This window comes from Ctenopharyngodon idella, chromosome 19, assembly GCF_019924925.1.
Source record: "Ctenopharyngodon idella isolate HZGC_01 chromosome 19, HZGC01, whole genome shotgun sequence".
NCBI lineage: Eukaryota > Metazoa > Chordata > Actinopteri > Cypriniformes > Xenocyprididae > Ctenopharyngodon > Ctenopharyngodon idella.
Window position 1 is genome coordinate 18,316,201 of NC_067238.1, and position 23,480 is coordinate 18,339,680.

The following is a 23,480-nucleotide window of genomic DNA, read 5'->3' on the forward strand; positions in this document are numbered from 1 at the left end:
AAAAAAAGGTACACTTAAATCACACATTGTATCTCAATAAATGAAATATTAAATTTGTAAATCTTTATTTTGTAATTTGTTAATAACAAAATTGTGACAACAGCCAGTGGAAACCAAAATCATCAACACACTGAGGGCTGGGTTCAAAAATCACACCAAAAATCAATGTAAAAAACTGAAGTTGCAGGCTGATCCAACATGGATGAAGTTCATCACAGCAACTCATGTCAGTGAGTAGTGTGTAGGTGTCACATTCACCAGCTGGATGTGTTCCTCCAGAGGGCACTCCTTCCCACTTTGTGTTCTCCCATTATGAACTACATTCACAGAATCCTATGCCTGGACTCATTATGGTGTAATTTCTCCCACCTGCTGATCATTTACTCTTTCAGTTTGCCTATTTAAGCTCTTAAAAGTCGTTGTTTGTATTTATTTCTCTGCAGAGGTATATAGATGTCTTGTTCCTTCCTTCGTGGTCTTTGGATTATGTTCCTGTTTCTTTGTGTGGACTATTTGCCAGTTTCCAGGTTTGGAGTGTCTTTATTTTTTGCCTTTTGATATTAAATTGTATGTGCATTTGGATTCTCACTTTGCCTCATCTCTTCAAACATGTAACAGTAGGGCTGTACAATGAATCAAATTTCTAATCGTGATTACTATTACGGATGCCACAATTACGTAATTGTCCACTTACAGAACATTATTTTGTGTGCTTAAGATGTGTGTTTTTTCTTTCTACAGGTTATTGTTTTAATTTTAGTTTTGGCATAATGTCATAATACCATATATTTTTACTTTTTTTATTTAAAAAAGAAACCAAACCAATGACATTTGAGGCTTAATTCTATAGAAAAGTGAAAGTTTTTCAGGAAGAGTGTTTTCAGCTTGCATATTTTCATATAAAAATATGACATGCAGTTGCTTCAAACAAGCTATTCAAAACATATTTCAGTGTAAACTGTGATAATCGTAATTAATAATAACAATTACATTTCAAGGGAATAATCAACAATTATTTTTGTCATAACCGTAGAGCCCAGTGTATATGAAACTGATAAAACATTAAACCAAATAAATACACGATTATAATCATATATTAAAGCTGCAAGCAGCGATGAAAGGGCCCTCTCACCCGGGCTCACCGCCACCCGTTGGCCTTAGGAAAAGAGTGAATAGTGGGCGACATGCATGTAAGCGAGTAAATACAGGAGAATTATGGCCAAGTCATTTCAAAGTGCCAGACTTCCTGCTGCCAACAGGTGGCGCTTTGACCATAACTGAATATTGCCATGTTGATGACTTCAGGCCAGGACTATTATCAAACATGTGAAGTTTGGAGCAGTTCGGACTTTGTATGCCTGAGTTACAACAACTTCCTGTTTCGTGGCGTTAATCGCATACATTAGCATTTAGCTAAGTGTTGCATGATTTAACATGTTTCTAGTGTGTTTGGTACTTCGTGGCATATTGAAATGTGTTTCTGGGAGTGAATTAAAGTGTAAAGCATGCCATTTCCTGTTGCCAGCAGGTGGTGCTATGACTAACTGAACTTGCCATGTAGATGTCTTTAGGCCAGGACTCTTATCACACATGTGAAGTTTGGGGCAGATCGGACATTGTATGCCTGAGTTACAACAACTTCCTGTTTTATGGCGAAACATCAAACTTTGTCAGGCCGCCACGGACACGCCCTTCAGGGAAAACTCTAGATCTTCGCAATTTAACATCTCAAAGGCCTTTAGATTAGACTGACCAAATATGACATTGATCTGATTAAAGCTCTAGGAGGAGTTCGTTAAAGTACAACGTGTGGAAATGGCAAAAACTGCCAAAATTTTGCAGAGAAAATTCAAAATATCTCACTTCCTGTTGGGTTTACAGATTTCGCACCCAGGGGCTTTTTTTAGGTATTGGGCTGTTACACGTGTCTACCGAATTTCTTAACTGTACGTGAAATGTAGCACGAAGGGCGCTTAATTGAAATTTTGTAGGTGGCGCTATCGAGCCATTTTGCCACACCTAATTCTGAAACCCATATCAGACATAAATTTTCACCACTTCTGAGGCTGAAGCATGTTTAGGCCCTCAAAAATGTGATTCATTTTAGAGAAGAATAATTGGCCAAGCAATTCCAATAGGGTCCTCACACCATCGGTGCTCGGGCCCTGATGAGATGTCTACGTTCCTCAAGCAGTTTCTGGTATTTTCCATAAACATGTCTATGTATTATCACAATGATTAGCATAAGTAGACTTTAGCATCACACAAGTATATTTCTGCATCATACGGTGATCAGAATCCCCTTCGGATCACGAGGAAGTTATTTTAAACACTCACTGGTGTCTGAAAGTGAGCTTTTAGCTGAACATTGTTTAAAATGTCTTAAATGTTGAAGTTAGCTAGTCTGATATAATAACATGGGAAATTAGCAGCGGTGTTGACCGTCTCCTGTTCATGACCACTCCTCAAGCCCCAGTTGGCCCGCTTTGGACCAAGGTATTCGGCGGGCAAAAAAACCCTGACCATAGGCCCAGAGGAAACGGCCCTGGCAAGCACTAGCACGCTCTCTTTTGGCCTGACAGTGGAAACGCAGCTAATGTCTCCATCACAGTCTCCTCTACATTGACACAGATCTATGTACTTTAAGGAGGCTTTTTTATTGTATTACAGCCACAACTTAGGAGTGGACTAGCTTGCCTGTGAAAGTGTTGACCACAATGGTCTCCAATCACATGGGTCCATCCAACCCCAGACTGAGAACCCCAACTCAAGTGCTTGTCCTTAACAGTGTCCTCCTTGGTACACTGCTCTTTTGAGGTGCTGCACCAGTGCATCATTAGATGAGGGAATTTGTTCCATTCCTCTTCCTATCTTTGTGAACAACGCAAGACAGGCTTGATCGTTGGAGTTGGCTTTTGGTGTGATCATAGAGGAGAAATGTGAGGTAGTTCATAATGGAAATCACCTCCTCTGCAATGCTTTATGTAGCCTTTGACAGGGCCTCTGTTGTCATGTCATCTGCAGTCCAGATACTCTGCTGTCTTCTTGCCCCTGGTTGCAAATGCAGATGTTGTGTCACAGCCAGTGAAGGCATGGAACACAGGAAGGGTCTTGGATTTGTCAGGACCCAGAGATTTGGCAGTCTCTTGGGCAGGTATGTATCTGAAGTTCTTGCCAGTCCCAGATGCCACCCACATCTCCTCAATGTCCAGCTCTGACACGTGTAATGGCTAGGACCATGACATCTGTGTCCACAGTGCAGGGTGATCTTTTTAAATCCCTTTTTAATCTTTTTAACCCTTTTTAAATCCGGTACTCTGTCTGCTGGAAAACAGGCGAGGAAGACGAAGATTCTCAGAAGACGTAGTTTAATATATAAGTAGACAGAACACAGGTAGCAACACGTGCAAAAAGACAATACTGGACAATGAACTGAAGGCAGGAACTTAAATACACAAAGGTTAATGACGAACATCTGTGAGATGATTAGTGTCCATGGTGACTGATGAGTGGCGAAGAAGCACATGACAATCAAAACAAACAGAACATGACAGTGACTGTGAAACTAACAATGTATTAATTTAAACAATGTATGAATTTAAGGTAGAAACAATGAGCTCATTGAAGTAATGAATACATGTTAACAATGACTAGGATATATAGCAAAATTTGGAATGGTACATGTTGATCCAGAGTTTGTGTCATCTGAAGTCCTCGCAGGGGTTGGGGTCGTTTCTTCACAGGTGTTGGTCATCTGAAGTCTTCATAGGAGGCTGGATCCAAGGCATAAGGCATTATAGGAAGTGTTTCAGCAGGGTTTTTACCAACCATTTGCAAGCAACTCAATTCCCCTTGTTTCCTCCTGCATATAGCCTACTGTAACTCAAATTTAACACTCAAATCTAAAAAAAAAAAAACATGTTGAGGGAAAAAAATCATTTGATATGCATGTTTTTGTTCATTTAATCATACATTCATTCATATGCTTATGGAACATTGTGTAATGCTTGCTTTACATAGAACTGTTTTGAAGTTAGATGTATGGGAATGTTCAAGATTTATGGACAAGTGTTTTAAACTTTCTTACCATGTGTGGAAAATTACAGTTGGGTAGCACTGTAACCTTAAAGGCTAGGAAGAGATATAAAGGTGGGAGAAACCCCTTCTTTGTCACACTCTTCAGCAACTTTGAATCTCTGTATGACTGCTGACCTTTCTTGTACAAGAAATAACATTTTTAAAAGACAATTGGACAAGTTTGTCTCTTTTGCAGTGAGAGTCATTTTTATTTGCCACAACCATCACAACAGAAACAAAACAATAGTGCAAGACCCAGGAAGTGGGCTGTCAGGAGCTTCCTGTTTTGACACTTTTTTTTAGTTTTATATAACTGATATACGTACATACAGTGCGTGCATAATTATTATGCAAGTTAACATTTTGATCATATTTTTTTCCAAGCACATTTGACCAATTCCAAACCACATCAATCTTAATAACTACTATTCTACTAAAATATTGTTGTATTTTATCATTTATAAGTGATATATAATTGTTAAGGAAGACTGGAAGGAAAAAATGCTTTATATCCAGGTGTGCAGGCCTCTCTGAAGGCAAGTCCCTAATGACTTGGGTACACTCGGCTCAGTTGACTGGCCTCAACAGGCCTCTCTGAAGGCGAGTCCCTGACAGTATAGGTATTTGTCAGCCAACAAAGACTTGCGGTCAGGTAGCTGGCCTTAGCGGGCCGCCCTGAAGGTGGGTCCCCAGCTGAATGGGTGTCGTCAGCTAGCAGAATCTTGCTTCAGGTAGTTGGCTTTAGCAGGCCTCCCTGATCGCAACCTCCCAGCAATACTGGCAGCTAGTGGATGCTTGCTATCAGGTAGCTGGCCTTTGCAGGCCTCCTTGAGAGCATGCACATATCCTAGCATGGCTAAAGTGGATCACTTTCCTGCTGCTGGCTCCCTCTGGGAGCTCCACTGACTTTACCTATTAGGTCAAGCTTATTACTCCCCTCAAATGAGGGCTGGGAGCACTCCCAGCAAGATAATTAACACTTTCAAATGGCCAGAAAGCTACTAAAGACATATTTAAAACAGTTCATGTGACTACAGTGGTTCAACCTTAATATTATAGTGACGAGAATACTTCTTGTGAAGCAATAAATAAATAATTGTCAAAACACTGCTTCATGAAGCTTTACGAATCTTTTGTTTCGAATCAGTGGTTCGGAGCGCATATCAGACTGCCAAAATCAGGTGAACTATTGAAATTTCAAAACACTTACGACATAACGAAGCCTCGCTTACTGAAATCACGTGACTTTGATGCTCCGATTTGAAACAAAATATTTGTAACGCTTTGAAGCTTCATGAAGCAGTGCTTGCCAAGAAGTGGGTTGGAGTGTTCAAGGAATTGAAGCAAGTCAGTCAGTGTTCTTGTAGTCACATTTTGCTCATGTGTTCAGTCAAAAGCTATGATGGTAATAAAGCACACGTTAATGAAACTAAGTCGCTTTATTGAAAAATCACAGACAGTGTTCAGCAGCTTCATTCATAACATTTAGATGGTATAAGAGTGAAATCAGTGGGATTCTCCTGACTCTCTTTGGGAAGCATCAGAAACAGACTCACAGGAATCATTGATCATTCAGTCTAAGATCTGTATAGATTCACAGTTTAATTGAATGCATCAAAGAAAAAAACACTCAAGCCACTGAATTAAATGTTTTATTCATTTAAACTCTCAGAAAGGGCTTGTTAAAGGGCTCAGAGAACAACGATCATAGAATAACATGTCTGAAACAGTGTTAAACAGGAGATTAAAATGATGCTTTAGTGTTTTGTGACATCTGTGACCAAGTATTTTTTGTTTATTCATATTTTTGCTATTCATTCATAAATATGTTAGAGAAATAAATATTATTGGAGTGCAATAAAATATATTAATTTCATAAAAATACAGTACAAGTGTAACTCCCATCTGAACAGCACCAAAGGGTTAAGCTTTTATCCAAAGCAATATGATTGGAATAAATGGGAATTCTGTGCATAAACATCCAGACACAAGAGTAACTTCTTCATTACCACCATCACCACAACATACAAACACCACAAATCAACCTTTGATGCTTTATGTATTTTTAAAACATTTATACATGCTACTCAAATGATAAAGAAAATCAAAATAAAACATGAGGTAGAATAAGGTTTTTAGCACACCGTGGTCTTCCTTAGGCGAGGACTCCTCTGAGTCACTTTCACCGTTTTGTATCTGATGTCCTCATCTGAAATAACAACAGAGAATTATGTTACATGTAACATGTGTTTCTTGATCCTTAACATTCGAACGAGTTTAAGAACAAATCCATGTGTGTATGCATGTGTTGCTGATTCGTAAGAAGTTCTCATATGAATATGAATAATCCATGCAATTATTAGTGCATGAGACTCAATGCCTGTTCAAAAGGAGCCAAAATTAAAACTATTTCATTTCTATTGGTGCACATAAACCTGTTCACATCCCAGTACAGATGCTCTTGATCAAAACACACCAACACACACTGGACTGTACCTGCAGTTTGTCCTGGGACTGAATCTTCATCATTACCACCATCACTAAGTCGATCTAGAACAAACAAAGCAGATTTTAGAAAAACTTAAATACACTAAACTTAAATACATACAGATATCATGTTTGTCAGTCTGCACTGATATCACACTTCTCATTTGTTAATAATCATTATGAAAATTACTATACCGATTCACACAATTCCACTCTCATACTGTCCAGACATTTAAAGAAACAATGATCATGTTAACTCACCATATAATGTTTTCATTTTGTAGATCAGCCACCAAAATATAATCAGAATCAGAACTACAATTACAGTTACTCCTGTTATAATATGCCAACGAGACATTTTACAGTCAATGCATTGTCCATCTGCAGAATGAAGAAAAAAATATAAAACTAAAAACATTATTTGTTTCATCATTATAAACTGTTTATCTGAATCTGGGCGATTTAACTGGCCAGCAACAATAACCCATTCAACTGTTTCATGTTCGCTATTATGAATTTGTGACTAGTTAAGTTTCACACTATTTATGCAGAAGCATTGTTACTGTATAAAGACCATTCTTCACATATTCACTCAAGACTGAATTTATAGTGATATTTACCCCATTCTACTGAAGCTGGTTCAGTCAGACTGCTGTGAATGAGCAGACAGTCGTAAGATCCTTTGAGGTTTCTGTCGATCTTCACACCGATTCTCATCTGGAAGGATCCATCATCATTTGGTCTGATTCCAGATGTTTGACACTTAAGTTTAGTTCTGTCCAACCTAATGAACATCTGAACATCTCTGGGGTAGAAACCAGTGGCCAGACAGCTCAGATTTAGCTTGTATTGATCATATTTCGCTGTAAAAGCATGAACATCTGGTTGACCTGGAGCACAAAGAAGCGTAAAATCATAAAGAAGTTAACAGATAAATATTTGAAAATAAATTGATTATCTCCATAGTTTTTGTGCAGTGAAAAAAAATGAATTCATTTTATCATGAATTCACCTTTTGTGTTCCAAATAAGGGAAACAACATTATGGGTAGTAAAATTATGAAAAGGTGAATTATCAATTTAACCAAATGTTTGTCTTTATGATTCTCTTTTTTATTCTTAACTTTAACTGATAAGCTTCAAGCTGACAGCAGACTCAACCAGACAAACATGATCTGCTGCATCAAGAACATTTCACACTTGGCTAATTAAATGATCTGATTAGAACTTACTCTGTTTTGTGTTGTTAAATGATGAGATCCAGTCAGTGCAGGTCTCGAGGAAATACTTGATGTACTGGTTTCGTTCTGTTTGACTGTTCCATTTATTTTTGGTTCTTTTGGCTTTGGGGTTTTTCTCAATCCACTTCATAGTGTCAGAATTAAAGGATATAAAATCCTCTCCATCAAATCCATATTCATCAAAGACAGTCAGATTCACTGTTCCATCAGGAAGTTTCTCCAGTTCACAGCCAATTATTCTCTGAAGAACATGAAGCTCTACAATCACAGAACAACACTCATGAGATTCGTCGATGAATATGCAGTTTAATAACATGTCTGATAATTGATAAAGAGTGTTAAACTCACCAGAACACTGTGAGTTTGTGCAGTTTGACAGAGAGTACAGCTGATGAATGAACCAGTCTCTATGATCAGGTGGGTTTGCAGGAGATTTGGTCCAGTTATCCACAGTCAGACTCTCTCTTACCCAGAGTCGATCTTTACAGTGTTTGATCTGTCTGTCATCACACACACCCACAGCACTGAACTCTGGGAATGTGTCTGCTTTAGTCAGGGCTGTGAACTTGTAGTGCAGGAAGTGTTTTTCTGAGAAACATACATTATAAACACAAGCAATGACTTATGTAAAAGATTGAAAAATGGTGGATAAAACTAACTTAAACAAAACCTGAAAACAAACTCTTCTAAAGTATAGGCTACTGTAAAATTGTATTTTATTTTACATTACATTTTATAATAGGCTATTATAACACTATTCATAGTATGTTTGTAAATGACTGCAATTTGTAGATTGTTATTTTGCTGTCGATCATCTACTGAAACTAATAAACCGTGTTCTTACCTTGCTGCGCATCTCTAAATGAAGAGAGAAACAATAAAAAAATAAGCAAAAACATTCCTGTCTACACCAACAATGTTTTAAAACTAGAGCCTCTCAACCATTTTTTCCTTTATATTTCAGACGAGCGTCTTGAACAGATTTACATTAAAGCGAAAGTTTCTCTCGTCTCTTCCGGGTTGTGTTGAGCGCATTACTGCCCCTCACTGGCTGCTTGATGAAATCACACTTTCGTTTTCATTCCTGAGGTACATGAATTCCAGTCGTAAAGGTATTTAAATTCGTTGTCGACTGCATCTTGGATCCTGGACACGCCTCTCCGTGAGTCTCAGCCAATCAGAATCCTCTTAATCAGACTCTCCTCCCTCACGTATACTAAATGTCGCCATTCTGTTGTATATTTAAGATCTCTGACTAATCACTTTCTTTAATAAAAGCTCTTACAAGGCAAGTGTGAGTATACCACACAAACATTCAGAATAACATGCTTACAGAATCATTTGCAGCAGATTCATTCATCACATTTACATGATATATATGAGTGAAATCAGTGGGATTCTCCAGCAGATCATTGATCATTCTGTCTGAGATCTGCACAGATTAAGTGTTAGTTACTAAAATATGCATTTAAAGACAAAGAAAAAAACTTCTGAAAAGTTTTGTTCATTCCCTCAATTTGTCCTTGGGGTCAATATGACCCCAATCGACATTTCTTGAATACATAAAAATGGTTCCCTTCATCTCAGTGGAATAAAATTTTGGGACTTTTCCTACTTTATCTCTCTGTACACACACACAGAAACACTGGGCTTGATTCGGTTATTCTAAAGGCATGTAAAAAAATTTTTTATTAATGTTGTCTTTGGGGTCAATATGACCCCAATTGAAAATGAATGGGAAATGCAAAAAAATACGATTTTTTTTTTTAATTTGTCAAATAAAATCAATAAATCCGGCATAAATCCAAAAAATTTCATACCACAACGAAGGCCTGGTTCTGGAGCACAAATGCAATGTGGAATGAACATGACCACTCACACACACGTGCGTGCGCGCGCACAAACACACACAGGGGTGTGACTGCAATAGAGAGCCTTTTTATAGAAATTGGCAAATAAAATCAATAATTCATGCATAAATCAGAAAATTTTCACACATAAATGAAGGTCTGGGACTAGAGCACAAAAGACATGTGGAATGAACATGATCACACAAACATGTGCACACACACACACACAAAAAAACACAAACACACACACATAAACACACGGGTGTAACTGCAATAGAAAGCATTTTATAGAAGTTGGCAAAAATAACAATAATTCATGCATAAATCTGAAAATTTTCACACATAAATGAAGGCCTGGTACTAGAGCACAAAAGCAATGTGGAACGAATATGATCACTCACACATGCGCACACACACAAACAAACACACAAATAGGTGTGACTGCAATAGAGAGCATTTTTATAGAAATTGGCAAATAAAATAAATAATTCATGCAAAAATCAGAAAATTCTCACACATAAATGAAGGTCTAGGACTAGAGCAAAAAATAAATGTGGAATGAACATGATCACTCACACACGTGCACACACACACACACACACACACACACAAAAACACAAACACACACACATAAACACACAGGGGTGTGACTGCAATAGAAAGCATTGTATAGAAGTTGGCAAAAATAAACAATAATTCATGCATAAATCTGAAAATTTCACACATAAATGAAGGCCTGGGACTAGAGCACAAAAGCAATGTGGAACGAATATGATCACTTACAAACGCACACACACACACACACACACACACAAACACAAACACACAAATAGGTGTGACTGCAATAGAGAGCATTTTTATAGAAATTGGCAAATAAAATCAATAATTAATGCAAAAATCAGAAAATTTTCACACATAAATGAAGGTCTAGGACTAGAGCACAAAATAAATGTGGAATGAACATGATCACTTACACACGCACACACACACACACTCACACAAATAGGTGTGACTGCAATATAGAGCATTTTTATAGAAATTGGCAAATAAAATCAATAATTCATACAAAAATCTAAATCTAGTCAAATTTTTTACACCACAAATTATAGACTTTTACAAAAATACTGATTAAAATGTATTTTAAAATGTTTAAATATATATATTTACAAAATATTCCTCAGAAAGGAGCAGTAAGCCACATCCAGAAAAATGAATGGATCTCTATGGACCTCTGCTGGCTAGATATGGTAATTGCCATTGCCCTTCAAAAAATGCTTTTAATTCTAACCAACAGATGGCAGAATTCAGCTTCTAACACCTAGATCAATATCCTGAAACAACTTATATTTATTTTTTACCTTTATTAAAGTGTTTTTTTCATAAAAATGTAATTTTTTTTATGCATGCTAAAGGGGTAGTTGGGTAATTGTGCAGTAAATGGGTAAAAAAGTACTTCAAATCTCCCAAAACACAGCATTAATGTATAGATGAGAAGCAAACAAAAAAAATGATATATTATTTGTATTATTGAAAATTTATATATTTTTTACAATTACGCTTTCAATTTTGGGGTCATACTGACCCCAAAGACAACAAGTGTAAACAGGAAATTAGTTCTACTTGAGGGTTAAATAAAACACAACAGTTTTTACTTTTCCACCATCAAACGACAATTCTGAAAGTAAACTTGTTTTTACTACTATAGTAAAAAGTGTGACTTTAACCTGCGTCTGAGTGATTGATAAACCACATACTCTCATACTTCAGTGTTGTTGTTAATATTGTTGAAGCAGATGTTCTGCTATACATTCAGTTTAGCAGCATTAACAACAAGTCAAACAGGACAAGCTTTCAAGTTAATGCACGTGTATTTTAAACACGTTTTTGCTCTGTCCATACATGTGTGTTCTTGCACAAGTTTTCTAGCTTGCATAAACTAAACTACTCAGTTAATGTCAATAATATGAGCCGTTTCAGGGGCGGCCAAAATTTCACTTTAAAATAAATCAGAGCTATAGAAATACATATTCACATGTAAATATGAAGATCTGCCTCACATTGCTTTCCATCAATGAACAAATCGTAAAATAATAATAATAATAATAATAATAATAGCCTAATAATAATAATAATAATATTAAGAAGTGAACTATGAAGTTTTTCTCCGATAATAAATAATTTTAGTATGGCTATTAAAAACAAGAGGCTCAATGTCACACAGCAAATCAATCACCAACAGAATAATTTTAGGCGGGGATTATTGTAAACACAGGTATCAGATACCAGTCGTGTCTAAAGTGAATCGGATATGGTAAAAAGACTGGATTTGTGCATTAAAGGGTTAGTTCACCCAAAAATGAAAATTCTATCATTAATTACTCACCCTCGTGCCGTTCCACACCCGTAAGACCTTCGTTAATCTTCAGAACACAAATTAAGATATTGTTGATGAAATCCGATGGCTCAGTGAGGTCTCTATTGAGAGCAAAGCCACCGAACCTCTCAAGATCCATAAAGGTACTATAAAACATATTTAAATCAGTTCATGTGAGTTCAGTAGTTCTACCTTAATATTATAAAGCGACGAGAATATTTTTTGGGTTTTTGTAAGTCGTACGCATCGATTTGCGCCAGAAGAGTGACCTCTGACCTGACGCATGACACAATGAACGTGGAAGCGCAGAAGATAGAGCAAAACAAAACACCTGTCACAAATTAGAATTTTTAAAGAGAAATGTTGGAGGATTTCATAAAAAGGAGCTTGAGTTTGTTGCCCAGCCCTATTTGTTTGAACCGCAAGAGGCGTTTAAGCTTACGATACTCCTACATCCTGCGTCACACGTCGCTTCACGAGTTATGTGTACGGTCATCTGCCGGAAGCTAGTTTAGATTGTATTATTAGATACATTATTAGATTTTCTTACAAAAACGCATCGCTTCGCTTCAGAAGGCCTTTATTAACCCCCTGGAGCCGTATGGATTACTTTTATGATGGATGGATGCACTTATTTTGGGCTTCAAAATCTCACCCCTCCATTCACTCCCATTATAAATCTTTGGAGAGCCAGGATATTTTTAAATATATCTCCGATTGTGTTCATCTGAAAGAAGATAGTCATATATGCCTAGGATGACTTGAGGGTGAGTAAATCATGGGATAATTTTCATTTTGGGGTGAACTATCCCTTTTAATAGAGGTCACAGTGTTACAAGAAACACTTTATTTAAAACCATAATGTCATCAACCGTCATTACCTTCTTTTCACAGACTGTGATGACATACAGTTTTAACAATAAATTCATGTAAACTTCTATAAAAATTAAGTTTTTATATTTTTTATTTCTAATAATTCTAATGTTAATTTATAATTAAATTGCATTAAAGACTGTAATTTTGATATTTATTGCATTATTTTAGAGTTCTTTCTCTATTCCATCCAACCTCTTTGTTTAGCAGCAGTCACCACTACAGAATTATTATTGTTATTATAGCAACCATGGAAATGTAAAACATCCATTTACAGTGCAAAATACTTAATATAAACTTCAGTGTATAATTTCATCATAGTCAGTGTGGCCATTTTAAACCGCTCTGATGTTTGACTGCAATAATACACCATTTCCTAAATCACCATTTCCATTTCCCTGAAACAAAAACAAAAAATAATATTTTTACACACATAACAAATATGAAGTGTTCTTGATCCTGTAAATGTTTCAATAAATTGTCAAATGTGAAGTTTGTAGCATCATATTTCAACCGATCATAAAGAAACATAATCAACAGAGACTAACATGATTAATTATTCTTATTAAATTAGTGACCCATAAACAGACATTAGAAACAGCTGAAGGCAAAAAAAGTAAACTGAAAATTTATATAGTCATAATAATCCTAGGACTGTTTCTCCTCAGATTTAAAGAAAATGAAAAACATTTAATTTCTAATTAGAACCCATAAACCAGTGTTTCTCCATGTTTTCGAACACTTATCAAAAACAACATTTGAAGAACTTTATTATTGACAGAAACTAAGAGTGGCAATATATGAAAATAAAATCATTATTAAAATAAAATCATTCCATGATTTATCCAGGTTCAATAACTGAATGTTCAATGTTTACACTTTTTATGACTTTTCCAGTCATTTGTGATTATCGGGATATTTTTCAAATTGCAATTTCTACCTCATAAAATATTTTAGACCTCGACAAAACTAGAAACATTTAGATTCATAATTTTAAAAAATTCCAAGACTTCTTAAGATTTTTTCCAGGTCTAGAAATTTATTTATTCAACTATCGACTGCAGGTTTACTGTTTGAAGCTTTGGACTGAATTATGATTCTCTGCACAAAGACAGACATTAAATGTAATGTAGATACCTGTGTGTGGAGAGGATTATTATTCAGATTTCCTGTCATCATAATATTATTCTCCACTGTTTCCTTCTGACCTAGAAAAGATAAAGCAGATTATATAAAAACTTGAGCCTGAGTACAGCTAATTTATTTATTTATTTATTTATTTTTCGTAAATACAGAATTCAATGCATACAATAATGTTCTTTCATATTTAGCTGCAGAGTAAAATTAATCAAAAATCATCAAAATCTCTACTCGTTCACATATTTCTACTGTTGGTATATAGACAAAATTGTTCATCCCTTGTTCATACATTTTCAAATGTCTTTAAAACAAGAATATTTACAACAACAAGACACTTAAAGCAACAGTGTTGAATATTCATAACTCACCATTTGACCTTCTGCTTTTGTAGATGAAGTAACCAATCACAATCATGAGAACTAGAACTGCAGCTGTTACTGCAATAACAATCCAAGTATAATCCATTTCACAGTCAGAACATGTTCCATCTGCAGAATGAAGAAAAAAATATAAACAAAACCATTCTGAATATTTTTTAATTAATGTTTTTTTTTTATCAATATTATGAACTGTTAAACTGAATCAAAGCACTTTAAATGTAATTGTTTGCTGTGAGAAACATTAATCTATCTCAGCATCTTGTTCTCCTGTTATAAATATGTGAGCAACTGAATTTATCATGATATTTACCCCATTTTACTGAAACTGGTTCTGTCAGACTGCTGTGAATGAGCAAACAATCATAAGATCCTTCATGGTTTCTGTTGATCTTCATGCTGATTCTCATCTGAAAGGTTTTATCATCATTTGGTCTGATTCCAGAAGATGTTTGATCCTTAAGGATGTTTCTGTACAATCTAATGTTCATCTGAACATCTCTGGGGTAGAAACCAGTGGCCAGACACGTCAGAACCAGATTACTGTGATCATCAGGAGATTTCCTCACAGAGACACGAACATCTGGAGAACCTGGAGCAGAAAATAATAATGCAATTAACAAACAAACACTTACAAAGAGTTTGGTTCTGTGAAAAAGTGTTCTTCATGTTCTTAAAACTTTGTGTTGTACAAAAGAAAGTTTTAAGAATATTTAGAATAACATGAGGGTGAGTAAATGACAGATCTTTTTTTTTTTTTCATCTTTTGACATATAACAGCTCATTGCACTAGTTTCAGAACTCAAAACTTTCTAGTTAATCTAAAAACAGCTTATATTGAAGCCAGTCTGCCAAAACGACACGTTCTGAAATGTGTCACTTTATGACGTAATAGTGTGGCTAAGCACCGCCTCCGCAGAAGAAGATCAACCGCTGCTTCTACATCACTGCCTGTTTAGCCCCGCCCACCGATTCACACTGAGAGAGGCAAACGCAGGTCTACACAGAAACCAAATGATAAAGATGGCTCCGAAGACAGCAAGATGCTGTGCAGTGCCAAGCTGTGGAAAAACAGTCCTGCCTTCTGATCCCAACATTAGGAAAGAGTGGATGAATGTTATTTTTAATGAAGTTCCAGACTGTGTCCATAAGAACTTGGTTCTTTGTTCACTTCATTTTACTACGGATTTGTACAAATAAGGCACAATTCAACGCAGGATTTTCAGGAAGACTGAAACTAAAAGACGATGCTGTGCCGACTATATTGGATCAAACAGTAATGTCGCTCCACACAAGCGTGAGTAATTGTTTTTATTACGTATTCACTATTGATTTGTCTGTTATTACAGATCGCTTGATATGTACTAAATATTTATGCGTTACTAAATTGTGATTAAATTATATACAGAAGCGATCAGAGAACGTTCTCCTTATAATGGCTGAAGCTGTTAATCACACAGCACGAGTTTATCTGGACTCTCGCCAAAACTCCCGTTATAATCAGTGACTGCACAATGAACCACTTGCTTTATTTACATCATGTTTGCAAACTAGTTATGGTGAAAGCATTCATGAGAGTGCAGACACCAAGTTCCAATGACATGATCACTACCATCACACGATCAACAGGCTGTCTGTCATCGGCTACAGTGCTCATCGCTGCACACTTTCATGTGACAGGAATAGACCGAAATAGTGCTATAATCAACACTTTTCCCAATTAGTTAATCTTGGCAGCTGTAGGCCCTAATAGTAAAAACGTGGTAAAGTTTTCGCAGGCAGCACCAGTTCCACATGTAAGACTTATTTCATATGCAAACATGTCAGCCAATCACAGCAGTGGGTGTTTACACTGAAGTCTCACAGCAGACACGCCCCTTAAATCTGAGCGAGGGCTAAAATCAGGGTAGAAAAATGGCCTTTTATTTCTAAATTATGACATTTTATGATGTAAAAATCATACTAACATTATAAGTTCACCTCAGGAAACACTATGAAATAAAAAAAAAATCCAGTTCATGACACCTTTAAAGGGTTAGTTCACCCAAAAATGAAAATTCTGTCATTAATTACTCACCCTCATGTCGTTCCACACCCGTAAGACCTTCATTCATCTTCAGAACACAAATGAAGATATTTTTAATGAAATCTGAGAGATTTCTGTCCCTCCATAGACAGTCTATGAAACTACCACTTTCAAGCCCCAGAAAGGTAGTAAAGACATCATTAAAATAATTCATGTGACTCTGTGCTCTGTTTGCGCAAAAAAAACCCAGAAAAACAATTTACCACTTTATTTACAAAATATTAATCTCAGACACGTGTCTTACTAGTGTCTTACGAGTTTGGAATGACACGAGGGTGAGAAATTAATAGGGGTGTAACAATACACAAAACTGACGGCTCGGTTTGTACCTCGGTTTTGAAGTCACGGTTCGGTTCGGTTCAATTAGGTACAGCAGGGGGAGAACACTGCTTTTACAAACGGTTTTGCTTTTATTTTATTAAACAGTATTTTACTGAACAAAGTGTGTCTCTGTCTTTAAATGAAGAATCACATTACTATAATAATAAAGGTCCAGAGCCCAAACTATTAGCCTAAATTCAGTTGCTATTTATTTTTTGATATAATAATCAACACTCAAATAACAAATTATATGTAAACATGTAAACTGCACATAAGGCAGTTTTTGCATTAACTTCTAAATCTAATTATAAAATTATGTTTTTACTCCAATTCGTTGTTGAAATATAATAATTTACACAGTGGCTGTCATTTTCATGATAGATTTATTTGAACAAATAATCATACTAAATAATCAAGACATCACTAATAAGTTAAATGAAATATAATGAATATTTAAGCTAATATAGTGCATATATTTAGCGTTCTATATATTCTATATATAGCGTTCTATATATTTAGAGTTCTCTGACGAACTGACAAGCTGTGGACTCGCCTGAGGTAAATGCTAGGTGACAGTGTTTACAAGCTGTTTTATTGAGGTCTTTCCGCCGTTGAAACACTGATTGAGCGATTACACAAGATATTATCTTTCAGTAAGTTGTACTGTATCTTTCAACATACCTTCAGATGTTCATTCATGTTTATTCTGTAACTAGCATTAAAGAGGAAGAGATGATCGCGTTTACTTGTGCTCCCGCTTGAAATGAGGCGCCTGTATAATGGACAGATTTTTAAAGATGACACTTTGATTCTTATTGGAAGTAACAAAACGTGGAGTTTATTGCGATTAATGGTGGTTAGGCTACTGTATTCGTCATTTAGAATCAATGGGCCAGGGCAGCAGGGGGTGGGGCGCGTTCGGTACACCATGAGAAAAACAAGCACAGGTCACCAACTGGCAGGGCAGAGTCCAGATTGGCAGAGCGGTGGTGAAGAGAAACAGGCAACCAGCAGCCAGACAGAAAGGATCTGAACCAGAAGGTCCATCTGAGAAAGCAACAATAAACAAGAGAGCTAGAAGAGAGCAGATCCATACACCAGGCAGAAAGATCAAACCAGACTGAGCCAGAGAGCAGAAACCAACCCAGACAGAGAAAGACTGGACTGAGCAGAGCACTGAAGCCAAACAGGACTAGACTAAACAAGTCCTGACACTCAAAAGAACATTTTCAACTGTCTCAATTGGTATTTATTTGTTATTGAATGATGATAAATCACCTCTTTATCAAGAATTAGAAACACAATAATTAAATGATGTAATCAGAACTTACCCTTTTTTGTGTTGTGAAATGTTGAGATCCAGTTCATGTAGTTCTTGTGGAAATCCTGCAGGAGCTGGTTGTGTTTTGTGTGACGATCCCATTCCTTCTTGGTTTCCTTGGCATTTGGACTTTATCAATCCACTTCATAGTGTCAGAATTAAAGGATATAAAATCCTCTCCATCAAATCCATATTCATCAAAGACAGTCAGACTCACTGTTCCATCAGGAAGTTTCTCCAGTTCACAGCCAATTATTCTCTGAAGAACATGAAGCTCTACAATCACAGAACAACACTCATGACAAACTTACAGTAAATATAATATCTGATAATGAATAAGAGTAAATCATGAATCTCACCAGAACACTGTGAGTTTTCACAGTTTGTCAGAGTCCTGATCTGATGTATGAACCAGTCTCTAGAATCAGGTGGATCTGGAGGTTCAGTCCAGTCATCTTCAGTCAGAATCCAGACTCTTTCTTCATTACTGAAGTGTTTGATCTGTCTGTCGTCACACACACCCACAGCACAGCACAGCACTGGAATGTGTCTGCTTTAGTCAGGACTGTGAACTTGTAATGGAGGAAGTGTTTCTCTGAGGAACATATGAAACACAAACAACAATGAAAACACACACACAACAGAAGTATGCAACACTTTTTATTAGGACAAAAAGTCTTGTCATGTATAGTGACCATACATGTCCTCTTTTATTGACCTTAAAAAACACAAGACAGGGATTTCTTAATTACCTAAAATGTCCAAGACTTGATTTTGTTTTCTCACACTGTGAGACAACTGTTGAGAAAATGTCAGTCTATGCATTAGTCCAGCATTTGGGTTGCTTGTTTCTGCAGATGCATCTTCTCGAACAACACAATCAATTAAATACAGTGCAGGTGTGATAGTGGTCAGAATGCTTAGTTATTATCCTCTGCGAGTGTAATGTGCCCTTCAAGTGGAGTTGGAAACGCTGTAATCTTGAGTTATGTGATAAATCAATAAAGTAAATTCTGCCTTCAACTGCACCTGGAAAACTCGTACCTCCAGGTCAGGGATTTGTTACAACATGATGTCACACATTCCTGTCAGAACACAACACTGAATAAATAAGTGGCAGCATTTCTGTACAATATAATTCTTTTGTTTTGATTAGACTACTTCTATCTTATGTTTCTGTGTCGAATATATGGCATGTTGCACAAAAACCTAACAGGATTTCCGTTGGCTTTCAGTTTATTACACATTTTGTTCATCATGACTGTAGGAGCCATACATACTGTCTTATTTAATTTTAATACATTTGTTCATTTAAAAATCTTTTGGTTTTGCATAGAATATATTGATCTAAGGTGAAATTACACAGCATTTATCCAGTGGTTTCTCCACTCTGCAATAGATGTAAAGTAGCAGAGGGATCCTTAACTGACACACTATGGTTGTGCCATAAATTACAGGAATATTGCGAAAGTGTATTTGATTGTTTTTCTAAAGCATTTAAAAAGAATCTCGAACCAGATATTCTTGGGATATCTAGTAATCTAGAGATGTTTGATATACATGAAAGGCAAGCTATATTATTTGGTATGATAGTTGCCAAGAGGCTGATTTTACGAATGTGGAAAACTGATTCTGTACTTTTTTTCTGAGAGTGTAGCCTAACCTGAAAGCAAACTCAAAATGTTTAGTTTATACATTTGTAGACACGTCTCAGCAGTAAACAAATGAACTCTGTTCTTACCTTGATGCACATCACTTGGACAAGAGTGACGAACAAGCCAGGTCATTGCTGTAAATGTAAAGGAAATGTTTTTAAACGAGCGCGTGTGAAACATCTCGCCATTTGATTTTGTTAAAAACACAGCTGACGCATTTGCTGCCCCTCACTGGCTGCTTGCTGAAATCACACCTTCACTTTCATTCATACAAAGAGCTGCTCATGAAGTTTAGACAAGAATAAGTAACTTTATAAATACATTTTCAAAAATAAATTCTATACATAAATTTAGAGATCATTACTGTTTTATTCTGCTTTGTAATGACTGAACTTTATTGAATTTGGGAGAAATATTGTCAGTAGTTTACAGGATAAAACAACTCAAACTTATACCTATAAACAATAAAGCCAGAGAAACCAATCATTTTGAGGTGGTCTCTTAGTCTTTTCTGGTAATTTCAGCATTTACTAATACATTATTAAAATCAAAAGTTGTATTTGTTAACATTCTTTTATGCACCGTAAACTAACATCAACAAACAATGAACTGTATTTTTATTAACTAATGTTAGCACATATGAATAAATACTGTAACAATATTGCTCACTGTTAGTTAATATTTTAATGTAAACAAATGAGATCTTATTGTAAAGTGTTACCATTTTCCTTATGGTCTCAAAGAACAAACTCCCTTCCAGCTGTTTTGTGTATTATGTATTTTTAAAAATGTAGCATACCATTTAGACACAATCAGAACATTTCGTTTTCGAAGCATTTACATTTGTTCATTTAGCAGAATCTTATCTGAAGTGACTTAAAAATGAGAAATACAAGTGATTCATCTTAAGGAGACAATAAATAGGAGAAGTGCAATTGTTTTAAACAGTGTCTAGGACAAAAAGGCAACTTAATTCAAAATCAAGGATTAGTCCACTGTCAAATAAAAATTTCCTGATAATTTACTCACCCCCATGTCATCCAAGATGTTCACGTCTTTCTTTCTTCAGTCGAAAAGAAATTAAGGTTTTTGATGAAAACACTCCAGGATTATTCTCCTCATAATGGACTTCAATTGGCCCCAAACGGTTGAAGGTCAAAATGTCAGTTTCAGTGCAGCTTCAAAGAGCTTTAAACGATACCAGACGAGGAATAAGGGTCTTATCTAGTGAAACGATCGATTATTTTCTAAAAAAAATAAAAAATTATATACGTTTTAACCATAGACGCTTGTCTTGAACTGGCTGTCTTCTTCTTCTTCTCTATTAGAATTCTGGCAGTGTAGACGCTGCTAAGTGTATTACTGCCCTCCACAGGTCAAATTTTGAACTAAATTGTTATATAGAGTACCTCAGGGATGACGTGTTTTTGTAGGCCAACGTGGAAGTTAGCGGCGCACGGGTTCCCTCGATTGCCTATGCATTTTTCCCGTAGACTTTTGGAAAATCGCAAAAAATAAGCTCTGTGTTTAACAAAGGGTTATGACACTTACACGTTTTGTCTATCAAGATAATCTTTACAAAGTAACACAACATTTACACATTTTGAAGCCTGAATAAAGTCGTCAGATATAAAAAGTAACAGTAGGCTATAAACGGACTACAGCACACCATGGTCGCGGATCAACGTCACCACCACCAAGCTTCCTCAAACTTTATTTACACAACAACTTTATTCAAAAACATGCTCGCTGATTATGATCTGCGCTGTGTATGAATACTTATCCACTTTTTCATGAGAAATGCTGTCCAAATGTCCTGTTTGTCATGATGACGTCTAAAGTCCCCGCCAAAGGAAGTAGTCCCTTTCAGCAACTTGTTAGCAACCGCCACAATAAAGGTTTAAAAAATCACAAGCGGGTTTTAACTGGTGTGTTTTATGTCATAGATCAAAACGTGAAAATATTTAGAGGCTTTGTTTACCACAGACCTTATTTCAGGCGATTTAGCAAAAACCCATTCAAAAAACCCATAGACTTCGGGGCGATGGAACCGGAAGTCCTAAAATGCTAACTCTCTTCCGGGTTTTGCCTACAAAAACACATCATCCCTGAGGTACTCTATACTTGCACTAGCACATTGTCAGATTGTACACTGCCGGAATTCTAATAGAGAAGAAGAAGAAGAGAGCTAGTTCAAGACGAGTGTCTATGGTTAAAACATATATCATTTTTTATTTTATTTTTAGAAAATGATCGATCGTTTCTCTAGATAAGACCCTTATTCCTCGTCTGGTATCGTTTAAAGCTCTTTGAAGCTGCACTAAAACTGACATTTTGACCTTCAACCGTTTGGGGCCAATTAAAGTCCACTATAAGGAGAATAATCCTGGAATGTTTTCAACAAAAACCTTAATTTCTTTTCGACTGAAAAAAGAAGGACAGGGACATCTTGGATGACATGGGGGTGAGTAAATTATCAGGAAATTTTTATTTGAAAGTGAACTAATCCTTTAACAGGAACAGACAGAAGTAGCAATAACAAAGTTATTCTTAAAGCTGCAGTCCGTAAGTTTTGCATCTTTGTTGCCATCTCTGTTTGAAACCTGCAATTGCAGTCATTTGTGACATTGTCTGCTTGGGCCATCTTGAACCATCCTTATGATGCTCCTCTGTTAATGTCTTGTTTTATAATCAGGTCATGAAGAAGTGCTGAAACATCAAACACAGGAATGAGGCTGCCACACCACCCCTGCTATAACATACGAGTCCTACACATAAGCCTTACATGAAATCACAGATGTTGACTGATAAGAACTGTAACTCAAACATTGCATAGGGCTTTACATTGAATATGTGATAAAACAATTACAAAATAAAACAGAAGAAGATCTTACATCTAATGAATGGATCGTACTCATCACAGCATTAGAGGCCTTTTCTCTGCAGTGTTTCTGATGCCACAGTGACTGTGCTGCTGTTCAGGAGACTGGAAAGTTGTTTCCTGTTGCCATGACAGTTAACTTGCAAAAAAAGTTGCCTATATTCGGCTATTTCCTGGCTAAATGTTCCACTTGAATGTTACTAACTAAACACGTCGACTTATTAGTAGACTAGTCAACTCATCAACTCACCTTGTCCTTAACTGCCCATCAAAATCAAAATTTCTTAAAAAAAAAAAGAAAAAAACTATAACAGATGTATATTTTATGCATTCATTTATTATAGTGCACTATGAAAACAGATGTTGTTAAACCTTAACAGCAAGAAGCAAGAAAGTTTCCCAAGTATTCTTTAATTTACATTTCATTTAACATATCTTGTACCAGGGCTGGTTCTTGACATCTGTGGGCTGGCAGATATCCTGAGTATGACACGATGATATTTTATTTTCACTTTAAATAAAACACAACAGTTTTACTTTTCCCCCATCAAACGACAATTGTGAAAGTAAACTTGTTTTTACTGCCGTAGTAACAAGTGTGACTTTAACGTGCGTCTGAGTGATTGATAAACCACATACTCTCATACTTCAGTGTTGTTGTTAATATTGTTGAAGCAGATGTTCTGCTATACATTCAGTTTAGCAGCATTAACAACAAGTCAAACAGGACAAGCTTTCAAGTTAATGCACGTGTATTTTAAACACGTTTTTGCTCTGTCCATACATGCGTGTTCTTGC

General features: G+C 36.1%; 2 protein-coding genes, 1 long non-coding RNA gene and 1 pseudogene across 5 annotated transcripts in view; 1 reads left to right on the forward strand and 3 right to left on the reverse strand.

Moving 5' to 3' along the window:
- LOC127500467 (zinc-alpha-2-glycoprotein-like) overlaps positions 1 to 8,815 on the reverse strand; it is a 20,966-nt gene extending 12,151 nt beyond the window's left edge. Inside the window, exons 1-7 of one of the 2 annotated variants that reach the window (XM_051871565.1) lie at positions 8,649 to 8,815; positions 8,153 to 8,392; positions 7,796 to 8,062; positions 7,185 to 7,454; positions 6,826 to 6,945; positions 6,574 to 6,627; positions 5,502 to 6,286 (exon numbers count right to left, since the gene is read on the reverse strand). In XM_051871565.1, the coding sequence (XP_051727525.1) occupies positions 6,213 to 6,286; positions 6,574 to 6,627; positions 6,826 to 6,945; positions 7,185 to 7,454; positions 7,796 to 8,062; positions 8,153 to 8,392; positions 8,649 to 8,703 (1,080 nt within the window). In that variant the 5' untranslated portion in view covers positions 8,704 to 8,815 and the 3' untranslated portion in view covers positions 5,502 to 6,212. Of the gene's footprint in view, positions 1 to 5,501; positions 6,287 to 6,573; positions 6,628 to 6,825; positions 6,946 to 7,184; positions 7,455 to 7,795; positions 8,063 to 8,152; positions 8,393 to 8,648 lie in introns of those variants that run through there. The other variant, XM_051871566.1, reaches the window with a different exon arrangement.
- LOC127500465 (zinc-alpha-2-glycoprotein-like) overlaps positions 1 to 19,966 on the reverse strand; it is a 47,695-nt gene extending 27,729 nt beyond the window's left edge. The window contains exons 1-2 of one of the 2 annotated variants that reach the window (XM_051871562.1): positions 19,888 to 19,966; positions 18,899 to 18,944 (exon numbers count right to left, since the gene is read on the reverse strand). In XM_051871562.1, coding sequence (XP_051727522.1) covers positions 18,899 to 18,944; positions 19,888 to 19,899 — 58 coding nt within the window. In that variant the 5' untranslated portion in view covers positions 19,900 to 19,966. The remainder of the gene's footprint in view (positions 1 to 18,898; positions 18,945 to 19,887) is intronic. The other variant, XM_051871561.1, reaches the window with a different exon arrangement.
- The window catches only part of LOC127500470 (uncharacterized), a 94,882-nt gene that overhangs the window by 25,115 nt on the left and 46,287 nt on the right, over positions 1 to 23,480 (forward strand). The window lies entirely within an intron of this gene.
- LOC127500466 (zinc-alpha-2-glycoprotein-like) overlaps positions 8,649 to 23,480 on the reverse strand; it is a 25,892-nt pseudogene continuing 11,060 nt past the window's right edge.